This window comes from Euprymna scolopes, chromosome 35 (genome assembly GCF_053919585.1).
Source record: "Euprymna scolopes isolate OS-2025 chromosome 35, ASM5391958v1, whole genome shotgun sequence".
NCBI lineage: Eukaryota > Metazoa > Mollusca > Cephalopoda > Sepiida > Sepiolidae > Euprymna > Euprymna scolopes.
Genome location: NC_136516.1, coordinates 26,897,849 through 26,910,431, shown reverse-complemented (window position 1 = coordinate 26,910,431; position 12,583 = coordinate 26,897,849). Strand labels below are relative to the sequence as shown.

Below are 12,583 nucleotides of genomic sequence, written 5' to 3'. Positions count from 1 at the left end.
TTTATATTTTATGGCAATTTTATATTTTATGGCAATTTTATATTTTATGGCAATTTTATATTTTATGACAATTTTATATTTTATGGCAATTTTATATTTTATGGCAATTTTATATTTTATGACAATTTTATATTTTATGACAATTTTATATTTTATGACAATTTTATATTTTATGACAATTTTATATTTTATGACAATTTTATATTTTATGGCAATTTTATATTTTATGACAATTTTATATTTTATGGCAATTTTATATTTTATGACAATTTTATATTTTATGACAATTTTATATTTTATGACAATTTTATATTTTATGACAATTTTATATTTTATGACAATTTTATATTTTATGACAATTTTATATTTTATGGCAATTTTATGACAATTTTATATTTTATGACAATTTTATATTTTATGGCAAATTTATATTTTATGAAAATATTTATATTTTATGACAATTTTATATTTTATGACAATTTTATATTTTATGGCAATTTTATATTTTATGACAATTTTATATTTTATGGCAATTTTATATTTTATGGCAATTTTATATTTTATGGCAATTTTATATTTTATGGCAATTTTATATTTTTATGACAATTTTATATTTTATGACAATTTTATATTTTATGACAATTTTATATTTTATGACAATTTTATATTTTATGACAATTTTATATTTTATGGCAATTTTATGACAATTTTATATTTTATGGCAAATTTATATTTTATAAAAATATTTATATTTTATGACAATTTTATATTTTATGGCAATTTTATATTTTATGGCAATTTTATATTTTATGGCTTCTTATATTTATTGCAATTTTATATTTTATGGCAATTTTATATTTTATGGCAATTTTATATTTTATGGCATTTTAATTTTATTCCAAAAAGAAACTTGTTAATGATAAATAATTTCTCTTTTTTTTTCTTTTTCTTTCTAGATAAGTGATTGGTTAGCTGAAAAACCACTGAAAGCTTTAAATCCAACACAAAAATCGTCTGTGTTGGAGTTTCTATGCAATGAACTTCTCTGTGGTCGGCTTCTTACAAAGTAAGTTTCATTTTTTTTTTTTTTTTTTTTTTTTTTTCAGATTTAAGGTTGGTGATAGGGTTATTGGAGGGCATGCATTTTTTTGTTTCATATCAAATATTACCTTCCTCCCAATGTTTTTTTATCTATATGATTATAAAACTCAGATCAGCTTGCTTGGGCATTTAAACTGTCCATCTGGTTTGTGACTTCCGATCTCAAAAAATTTGTCTGCTTACCTATTTCATGGCCATCCTGTCTTAAGTTCGATATTAAAAGCCACTGCTACTATTCAAGGTATACACAAAGTCAACAAAATTTTTGTATTTTAACTTATTTTCCTTATAAATAAATGTAATTTAACTCTGTTAAGTTAGAAAAAAACAGATAATTATATTTAAATAATTATACAATATATAAATATAATATTTATAACCATATTTACTGCTTTTAGTAGTGCTCCTGTGGATTCGTACAATTTTTTTTTCAGGCCTTACTTAAAAAATATTTTCTCATTAAGGAGTGGGGGAGGTAGAAACTTGTTTTTAGTGAGTTTTATTTTTTTCACTCATCACTTAAATGTTTTCTCAAGACGATAAAAGACAATATAATCTCAAAATCACTTTTTATTTTGAACATTTTTCATCTTACCCTTTAAGAGCCAACAAGTAGCCTACTATATATATATATATATATATATATATATATATATGTGACTAATTAATTTTATCACATAAATTAATATATGAAAATATGATTTTATGCGTAAATTTTCAGTATTTACTTCAACAGTACTCAGTACATAGGTAGAGCTAGGTAATAAGTTATAAAAATATATATGGCAATTAAGCTACACAGAACATTCCTTGTTTCATTCTCGTGAGAAGTCGTGACGAATGTTCTGCGTAGCTTAATTGCCATATATATTTTTATAACTTATATTGATACAAATTAGGCATTTGAATATGTCTGTGCCTTTCGTCTCTACACTATATATGATATTTTAAAATATTAACCTGTCTAGGATTGCACCTGTTCATCTCTTATATGTCTGACTAAATATCAAACTAACTTTTCTCAAAATTTTGAGCTCATATAATAAGGGGCAAATGAGAGCGTTTTTATGCTTGGACATTTTTTTTTAATTTCTGTTTAACTGTCTTTCCTTTTTTTTTTTTAATTTTTAACAAAATTATTAAAAAAAAAATAGTATTCTGAAAGTCAAATTCAATCATGGTATCATTTGGTCATTTGAATTATTGACTGAACTAAATTTTTATAAAACTGTTTTTTTTTTTTTTTTTATTAAGGTAATATTGTTTTAATTCTTATAAAATTATTTGATAGCTTTTAACTACTTTGAATTTTAGAATTTTAAAGCAAGAAATAATTTTCTATTCAGCAGATTAAAGGTTTTTCCAGTTTTAAGAAGTCACAAAGAAATTGTTTTTGAATTATTGAATTTTTTTTAAGCAAAGAGTAAAAAAAAAATTCTCAGAACAAAAGGAATTACTTTTGAAACTATGATTTGTAAGATTTTCCTAAAAGAGTAACTTTTTCTTTCAGTGAAATCGAGAAAACAATTGAAGGAATGTCAAACTTGAGGAGAGACAAGTGGATTGCGGAAGGAAAATTAAGACGGTAAGACGCCATCTTTTTTTTTTTTTTTTTTTTCAACAATATTCCAATTGTGATAAGTTAGAAATTTTTTTTTTTTCGATTGTGAATAGTTAGAAATTTTTTTTTTCATTCAGATTCAAGGTTGGAGGGCATGCATTTTTTGTTTCATATCAAATATTACCTTCCTTCCAATTTTTTTTTTATTTATATAATTATAAGACTCGGATCAGCTTGCTTGGGCGTTTAAACTGTCCATCAAGTTTGTGACTTCCGGTCTCAAAAAATTTGTCTGCTTACCTATTTCATGGCAACCCTGTCTTAAGTCCGATATTAAAAGCCACTGCTGCTATTTAAGGCATACACAGTCAACAATATTTTTTTTATTTTAACTTATTTTCCTTATAAATAAATGTAATTTAACTCTGTTAAGTTAGAAAAAAAACTGATTTAAATATGATTATACAATATGTAACTATAATCATAAGGAATTGTCGGAAATTTGTCCTCTTTCAGATAAATTTGACGCGAAAATAACAGCCTGCAAAAAAATAAAGGGGGGGGGGTAAAGAATATAAAGGTCTTGTTTCAAAACGAAGAAAGATTTTATTTACAATGAAGTTGGTTGCAAACTTTTCCCTTTGCAGGCATTAAATACAAAAACAAAGAACGTTGAAGTAAAAATATATAATGCAAAAAAAAAAAACGCTGGTTCTTATATTGAAAATGTCGTATCAATGAACGAATACAATATAATTCAAACAGTAGTTCCTAATCACTCTCTCATATGCAATAAATTTTAGGAACGTACTCACAAATTGATGGCAGTCAGACATGTGCCTTTTTCTTTTCTCAATTTAAAGTCTAAAAAATTACACTCCTTCAAAATATGTGCAAACCGTAGCCACGTAAATAAAGTCTTCAGAATTTTGCTTCGTCGTGTCCGGGTATTCTGTTGCCGGGTTATAGTTCTTTGAAGGAGGGCGCTGGAAATTCCTTATCTGTGCCAGGCAATGAATTCACGTCCACTCTCCAGGCCGCCGGAATACAAAAGAGGCCGATTTTCGCGCTGGGACTCGTGACGTCATCATCAGGAAGCTAGCACCGACCTCCCATTCAAATTAAAGGGAGTTTCGTACGAACCCATAATAAAACTAAGAATCATAAAAGATACGACATACAGAAAATCGAATATAAGAACCAGAATAAAAATATAATAAATGTATACAGGGAGATGCATAATTATTGGTACAAAAAAATCCAACAGGATGTCAAGCTTGAGGAGAGACAAGTGGATTGCAGAAGGAAAATTAAGACGGTAATACGCCATGTTTTTTTTTCTCAACAATATTTCGATTGTGATGTTAAGTTAGGAATTTAAATTGAACAAGTTCTAATTGAATCGTCCCCCTAAGTAATCCAAGTTACAAAATTCCCACTGTTTACTATGCTAAAATCACAATGACTAATGTATACCTATTAACCCTTATCCTCGAGTGGCCTCTGGGCCTTGATAAGTGGTGACACCCTTGTAAAAAAAAAAAAAAATATTTCAGATTTGCCTTGAATTTGATCCATAATCATCAGACACCAATCAAACAAGAATTCTTGAGGTGGTGATTGAGGCTGAAGGCAGCTACATTGAATAGATTTCAGCTCTACTACATAATCAAGTTATCTGAATTGATTTTTTTTCAATAAAAGTTCTAAAATAAAGCTGTAGTGTTGTTTTCTTTAGGGCGACCATTTTATCGTTCCACCCTGTATTTTTATATATAGATTTAAAGTTTTCATTCTAAAACCTATTGACTGTTAAAATGTTTGGTTTAGAAAATTTCTTATGAAAAGTATTTTTCTTGAATTTTGTTGGTTGTGAAAATGTTGTCTGCTTTCGCCGCGCGTTTAATAATCGTGTCGCTCTCATTTGTTGCAGGCTCAGAATTGTTCAAACCAAAAAATACAACCGTCCATCTCCTAAAATCTCCCTTCAAGGAGGCTCGTCCCCTTTGCTGGATGAGGATAGTCATGCGACAAATGTGTCTGGAAGCAAGCAGGGTAGCGATGATGATGATGACAGTGGCAATGACAGTGACGTCACGACTGTGACAAGTGTTGGTGTCATATCGGAAGGAGAGGCAAGTAGTGATTTCTTCTTTATCTTTTGTCGAAGCCGAACATATTTACGTATGCTTCTCTACGTAAAATGCCATTCAAATGTTCTCAACTTTGTAGTGTCTGTGATTTATAGACTCTAAGTAATAACACCTGAAGAGGTTACTAGTAACTGGCTGACCGAAACATGCTCATGGCTGTGTAGCAACGTATTACTGCTTATGTAAAAACAAATAAAGAGTATGCCCGGCTCTACTTCGGTATTGAGCACTCTTATATAAACCTTGTTAAAAATTCATTGGTTGCTTCATCTCTGAAAAATATTAACCTGGAATAAAATTTTATAAGAAAAAAAAATATTTCAGATTAAAGATTGTTTAATACTGTAAACAATATCAGTATCAATAGTTAAAACTTTAGATCTTTGTATTCCTCGTTAAATAATTAATTTGTTCTAAATTTTTAATTTACAAAATCTAATTCAAAATTTTTACATATATATATATATATATATATATATATATATATATATATATATATGAACAAGTAGTTAATAAAACATGTTAAAAAAAACACTTTGAAAAAGAGTTAAAAACATATTTAATTTTAAAAAGGTAGCACAAAATAAGTGGATAGTCCTTAATCTGCGGAGTTTCGAAGAAATACTTTCCTTCTCATCAGAGGGTAGGATTTAGCAAAATGGGAGATCGGATTTTGCTAGCAAAAGTATTTGATGAAACTACAAGTAAGTTATAGATCTTACTTGGTAACAAATAGTGAAGGAAAGGGAATATGGTGAGGAAAAAGGTGATTTCACATGAATGGATGGTCTGGTGAAGGGTAAAATAACCAATAAAGTATATATATATATATATAGCAGGAGGATGTTGTAGTTTGCTTGAAGCATTGAAGTGTTGTGTGTATTGTGAAAGGAGTTGTTTGAAGGCTATAACAATGCAGTCTTGTAGAAAATTACTTTTGGGTACAAGAAAAGCTAAACAATATTTAAAGTTTCCGATAGTTTTTAATTATAAATAATTTATTTACCAGCATAATGTGTTGAACTAGGATGGTATTGTAGTGTTGTTCTTTGAATTTCCAAGGTATATTTCATCTTCAGAAAGGAGAAAAAAAAATGTGCAATCACAATATTTTATAATTGAAAATTATTAAAAAAAAATTTTCCAGATTATCTTGTCTTGTATCCAACAATGTTTTTATACTCTTTGAATATATATATATATATATACATATATATATATATATATATACATATATATATATATATATATATATATATATATATATATATATATATATATATTCAAAGAGTATATATATATATATATATACTAGCATATATATATATATATACTAGCATTTCAGCCTGGCGTTGCCAGAGTTTTTGGAGGGGTATGTTGAGCAAAAAAATATATATATATAAAAGTGAGCAATTTTTTAAACTTTGACCCCTATTATGACCCCTTAACATTTATTGTTTTGGGCTCAAGTCAAGTTATTAAGTCAGATCCATGTCCAAGGAACCTATATCTAAAATTTCAATTGTTTAGACCCAAAATTGGCAGAGGAGTTTGGTAGAGTTCTCAAAGGTAAAATCGTTGAACTTTTGACCCCTTAACAGCCAACTTTCCGTCCGAAAACCAATCACAAAGATTTTACCAAATCTCGGTACCCTGTATATCAAATTTCGAGTCTGTAAACTTAAAATTGACAGTTATTGCGTAGGGAAATGTACAGACACAGACACAGACACATTCACGTTTATATATATATATATATATATATTCTTGGAAGTTTTTTTTAACCTTTAAAACTATATAAAAAAAATTTATTTAATTTTTATATTTTTTCATCATTCGTTAGAAAACTATTTAATCAATGCATCAACTTGCTCTCTCGAATTCACAATATTTTAAATGTTAATTTTAAGGATCATCAATTGTTTACCATGAAACACTGTTTCGGGGATTTAAAAACAAAACAGCATATTAAATCATGACTCTCCAATAGTGTTGGACAAACACCACCTCCCTTAATCACAAGAACAAAAAAAATCTGACAGATATTAGATCTAGATCCTACTCTTGATTAATTTGGCTAGCCTATTCATGTTATAAAAAAATGTCTTTCTCTCTCTCTCTCTCTCTCTCTCTCTATATATATATATATATATATATATATATATATATATATATATATATATATATACACATATATATATACACACATATATATATATATACACACACACACACACTGTTTAATATTTCTCTTAATTTTTTTCCTAGTGCTTGAGTGGAGTAGGAATATATCTGAATTATTGGAGGAAAAATACCCTCCTTTTCTTAAAAAAAAAAAAATAATTATAAAATCTTGGCCAAACTCCTTTTTCATTTTGGAAAGTGGTTGGGTGTTTAGCAATAAAAATGACTTTTTTTTTTTAATTTTTTTTTTTTTAAGAAATTTTTTCATTTGAAATAGTAATTATTAAAAAAAAATTTTTTTGTAATTTAAAAACTTTTTCTGTGACTAAAAAAAAAAAAACTTTATTTATTTTTTTTTTTTATTTTTTTTTTTTAAGAAATTTTTTCATTTGAAATAGTAATTATTAAAAAAAATTTTTTTGTAATTTAAAAACTTTTTCTGTGACTAAAAAAAAAAAAAACTTTATTTTTTTTTTTTTAAATTTTAGGAGGATGATCCCTCCACCGCAGAAGAATGTGAAAAGAAAATTGAAAGATTGCAACGAGTAAGTTGTTTTTTTTTTTCTTCTATTTTATTGTTTCAATTAAAAGAAATTTCTTTGTAGTAATTAATTTATATATATTTTTTGTCGCTTGCATAATAAGATAATGTCAATTTTTTTAAAATTTGCTAGATAAACAAAAAAAAAAAAAAAGAAAGGATTTTATCATTGATGGCAAAATAAAAAAAAAAAAGTTCTGTTTTACAACCAATAAAAAAAAATTTTTTTTTCAACTTTTAATAATTTTTTTAAATTTTATGATTCAAGTTTGTAAATTTTATAAAACTCAATTTAATTTCTGTTTTCGATGCTTGTGTAGATTAGTGATCTTTTAAACCAATGCATTTCAGATGAAAACAAATATGTTATGTTATCCGGGAGGGAGGGTATATATTATGCATACGTGTCGAAATTCGTGTACGGTCTAGTGGTATAAAATGTTCAGTAGCTGATGTTGAAGCATTTCTCCTAACAAATACCCCGGATATCTTAGCACTAAGTGAGACTAACCTACACGCCTCCATCCCCTCTAACTACTTTAACATGCCTGGCTATCTCCCATTCTGCCGTAAGGACTCTGACAGACATATGCACAGACTTGGAGTCTACATTCGTAACATCCTCCCCCTGACTAGAGAAACAAACCTAGAAGCGGACGATCAAGCCGTTATGTGCTTTAGACTAAACATGCAACACAACATTAGCTACTTTTATTTTCTCTACCACTCTTCCTCGACCCAGGACTGCACCGTAATAAACAAAGTCTCTGACAGCGTAGACACAGCACTTTCCCTCATCACTAGCGCACAAGTACATGTATTTGGTGACTTTAATGTTCACCACAAAAACTGCCTTGGATTCTCTACTTACACAGATGCAGCAGGCAGCACAACTCATAGCTTCACTATATCTCACTCCCTATCACAAATGGTTACGTTTCCAACCCGTTTCCCTGACCAGCAAGAACAACACGCATCACTTCTAGATCTGTTTCTGACCACAGTTCCCGATGATTGTATAACAAATACCGACAGCCCACTTAGGAACGCTGATCATGCAGTGATAATGGTTGAAATTGCTCTAATCTCTAGAGCCAAAACTGAAGAGCCAGTGCTCAAAACGAGATATTATAAAAAGACTGACTGGGAAGCCATCAGAGATCTTATCAGAGATGCCCCATGGGAAAATATTTTTTTTCTTCATGCTGAACAGTGTGCAAATGAGACCACTGAATGGTTCAAAACAGCAATTGAAGCACATGTTCCCATGCGGAAATTTTATAGCAAGCCCCACTCTCTCCAATGGTTTACTTCTACTTGCACAACTGCCATTGCTCAAAGGCAGCAAGCATACCACAGATTTAACCGACATAAGTCCAGTTCAAACAGACAGAAGTATATAGAAGCTAGAAGTAACGTTAAGAAAGAAATAGCGACAGCTAAGAGAGAATTTACTGAAACCACTAAAAAACGCAACGAAGCAAAAAAAATTTGAACTCGTGACTTCTGGAAAATCTACAACAGTTCAGTAAATAGTGGGCAATCAACAATTCCCCCACTAACCAACAATCACGAGGTTGTTTGCTCAGCAACCGAGAAGGCTAACATGCTTGCCAGTCAGTTAGCCTCAAACTCCACACTGGACCCTCTCAACCACCCCTACCTGACTTTCCTATGCAGACAGACGCCACGCTAATGATCTGAAAATCACCCGTGCTCAGGTGCATGCTATCATAAATCTTGACACTTAAAATGCATGTGAACCCGATCTCATCCCAGCTGTGCTATTAAAAAAGTGCTCAGCCGAAGTAGCTCCAGTTCTCTCCAAACTCTACAACAAATGCCTTAATGAATCTTGTTTTCCAGGCTGTTGGAAAACTGCTTCTGTGGTACCAGTATTCAAGAATTCTGGCGAAAGAACGGACCCATTAAATTATCGCCCCATTAGCATCCTCCCACTTTTTGCCAAAATATTTGAGACCTTAATTAACCATGCTCTAGTTTTTTTTTTTAGAGATCTTCAGTCCATAACGGATACGTACAATATAACCGTTTTGTTTTTTTTAATATTTTCATTTTTTTACTGTCTTGATTAAACTGTACAAGTACCAAATGTTCTTCTAATGAATGTGTGTATAGAGAGTGTATATACGTGACCATGTAGTGTTGAATTGATGCGTGTATAACACTTGCAACAGTGTTGATATATTAGCAGATACGTTTAACAATGGACACATAACATTTTCGGCAGAAAGGGGCAAATAACAGTTCTCTTGGTTTTTACATTATTCAATGGAGAAACGTACTTGGTTCGCTTTTAATCTTTAGTTGACGGACCCTCTTAAAAGCTGCAAATGAAGATTCGTACAACTTGAAACATTATTACAAACTCACGTGTCCTGTTGAAATTAATATAAATAACGAAAAATGATTCAGTCGGAAAAGATAAGTAAAAATGAAAATTATCGAGTTTTATGTTTTTAATGTTGGAAAGTTTGAAAGATTCAGGGGGAGGTAACTGTTATCGATAATTTTGTGTTGCTATTTTAAAGACAAGATGTCTCTACATAAAGGATTATTTTTTATTTAAAGTACTACTGGTGCATCATCTACTAGATCATCTTTTGTAAATTTTGGAATTGATACAGATTTTGACATGTACATGATGTTTTCATCTTCAGCACATCCAGGTACATTTTGGTGTTGACTTTCAATCCGACTTCAAAGATGTGAGGTGGCATGATGTGGCCCTCACTTGAAACCACACCAAAGGCCATCACTATGGTCAGAAACTTTGTTTTCATCACCGTGGGAACATCCCTGTTATTCGTTGCCATCCAGCAATGTATTTTGAGGGTGCTGGCAATGGTCCTGTTGTCATAAATTGGATCAATAGAGAGCATGAGTTGTACAGTGGCGCATCTCCGATCTCGCTCTTGAACACTGTCACTTTCAGACATGATATAAGGCTCCTCTCGCTCTTGGGACTTGTATACAACTGACCAACTAGTAGATGGTCTGCAGCAACAAAAAGCAGACCAGTTTTCATCAAACGGAAATGGAATCATGTCGTCTTTTCTAAGACGACAATTTTATCGTTGCACTCTATATTATAAATTATGAAAAATATAAGTACAAATAAAAATGCGTTGGTTTAAAATCTACACGTGTATGATATTTTCCTCGTTCTTTTCCTTGTAAATTTTTTTTTTTTTTCTGCAGCAACACAGCCAGTATCGCGATAAAGTTTTTGAGTCGGCAAATAAACTGAGAGCTGTTTCATTTGGCCAGGACCGTTACAAGCGGCGGTATTGGTTGCTGCCGTATTGTGGCCGTTTGGTCTTGGAGGGTTTGGAATCTGGAGCATTGGGCAGCGAAGATGAAGAAGAAGATACTGATGATGATGACGAAGAGGAGGAGGAAGAGAATGGTAATGAGGCAGACGATGACGATGATGAAGATGACGAGGGAGGAGAGGAGGAAGAGGAAGAAACCAAATGTCCAACAGAAAACGAAGATACTAAAGACAGTATTAAGAAAGAAGTGAAAAGTGAAGCTGAAGACGAAGAAGCGGAAACCGAAGATGCTGTCGTTTCTAGTACACCAGTGAAGCAGGAACCTTCCAAGGAAAAAACCGAGAAGACGGAACCATTGAAGTGTAGCAGTCCGAATAACAGTCCGATTCTGAAACAAGAAAGTCCGACTAATTTATTTCTACAGAAACCAGAAACCACAAAGTTCAGTGACTTGATGCATATACAGAAGTCTGAAGGTTCATCGTCCCCCAACCCAAAGAATTCTCCTGTAAATAACTCCCATAGCCTTACATCGCAAACACCGTCATTATCGTCATCTGTAAATACGTCGCCATCTGTAAAAAATTCTTCCATTTCTGCCAATTCCGAAAGCAAATCGAGCTTCATTAGTATCGATTCCATTTTGAGAAAGGATTACGAACCGTCAAGTGAAGCGTTTCCATTTTTGCCGTCGATGGCTACGTACCCGGCCATCCCGCCGCTTTTCACTGACCAGCTACTCAAGGCGACAGAAATAAATGAGCAGAAACCATGGTTCAGCATCCTTCCCCGAATGCCGTGTGACGAGACTTCTCTGACTCGATCGCCGCTTAACATATCACATCGGATGCTGAACAACTCCCCGTTCCTCTTTCATCCTCCACTGCCATTCCATGCCTTTCCGGTCCGCAGCCCGACATTTGCATCATTCCAAATGGGCCAGATCCAAGGGAATCCGGTCGACATGAACCTCGGTCCCTTGGCGGACAACACAAACAATTCAAATTCATTCTTTAAAGTGCCCTCTGTCCCCCAGGAAATCTGCTCTTCTCGATCTTCCACCCCGTCTGCATCGTTAAATAACACCCCTATTATGAACTCTGCCGGCCTCACATCGTTGACACCAAACGGATCTGCCAGCATGGATTTAATGATGGATCCTGATCCGGAGGGATTACTGAAGAGTCTTCAAGGTGAACTCAAGCCTATACCTAAAGGTATTTCAACTATTTTTATTATTATCTATATGTTAATACGATAGCATGTGTCACGCTTACATCCGGGTCGTTTAGTTGTTATGTACTTCCATTTCTTGTCATAAATAATTTTGCCAAGAATTCTTCATAAGGTTTGGTTTTGGTTTCAATTATTGCTAGTGGCACTTAAGTCATCTATTTTTTTATCATTTTACCAAGAATTTCTCATAAGTTTCGGTTTCGATTATAGCTAATAGCACTCCAATAATCTATTTTTAAAAAATAATTTTATCAAGAATTCTTCAGAAGTCTTGGTTTCAGTTTCGATTATAGCTGATGGCACCTTAGTAATCTATTTTTTTATGAATAATTTTATCAAGAATTTTTCATAAGTTTCAGTTTTGGTTTTGATTATAGCTGAAGGAACTAAAGTTATATATATATATATTTATGTATGTTTGGGATTTGGATTCGATTCAAGCTGATGCGTCCAAGTCATATTTTTCATTTTTGAAATCGCAACTTTATATTCTATAAAAATCGATAGAGCA

General features: G+C 31.5%; 1 protein-coding gene across 17 annotated transcripts in view; it reads left to right on the top strand.

The window, feature by feature from the left end:
- Positions 1-12,583, top strand: part of LOC145259755 (bromodomain adjacent to zinc finger domain protein 2B-like) — a 401,536-nt gene that overhangs the window by 350,780 nt on the left and 38,173 nt on the right. For all 17 annotated transcript variants that reach the window (XM_080117486.1, XM_080117484.1, XM_080117483.1 and 14 more), the window contains 5 exons: positions 957-1,066; positions 2,612-2,686; positions 4,596-4,797; positions 7,488-7,544; positions 10,763-12,053. In XM_080117486.1, coding sequence (XP_079973612.1) covers positions 957-1,066; positions 2,612-2,686; positions 4,596-4,797; positions 7,488-7,544; positions 10,763-12,053 — 1,735 coding nt within the window. The remainder of the gene's footprint in view (positions 1-956; positions 1,067-2,611; positions 2,687-4,595; positions 4,798-7,487; positions 7,545-10,762; positions 12,054-12,583) is intronic.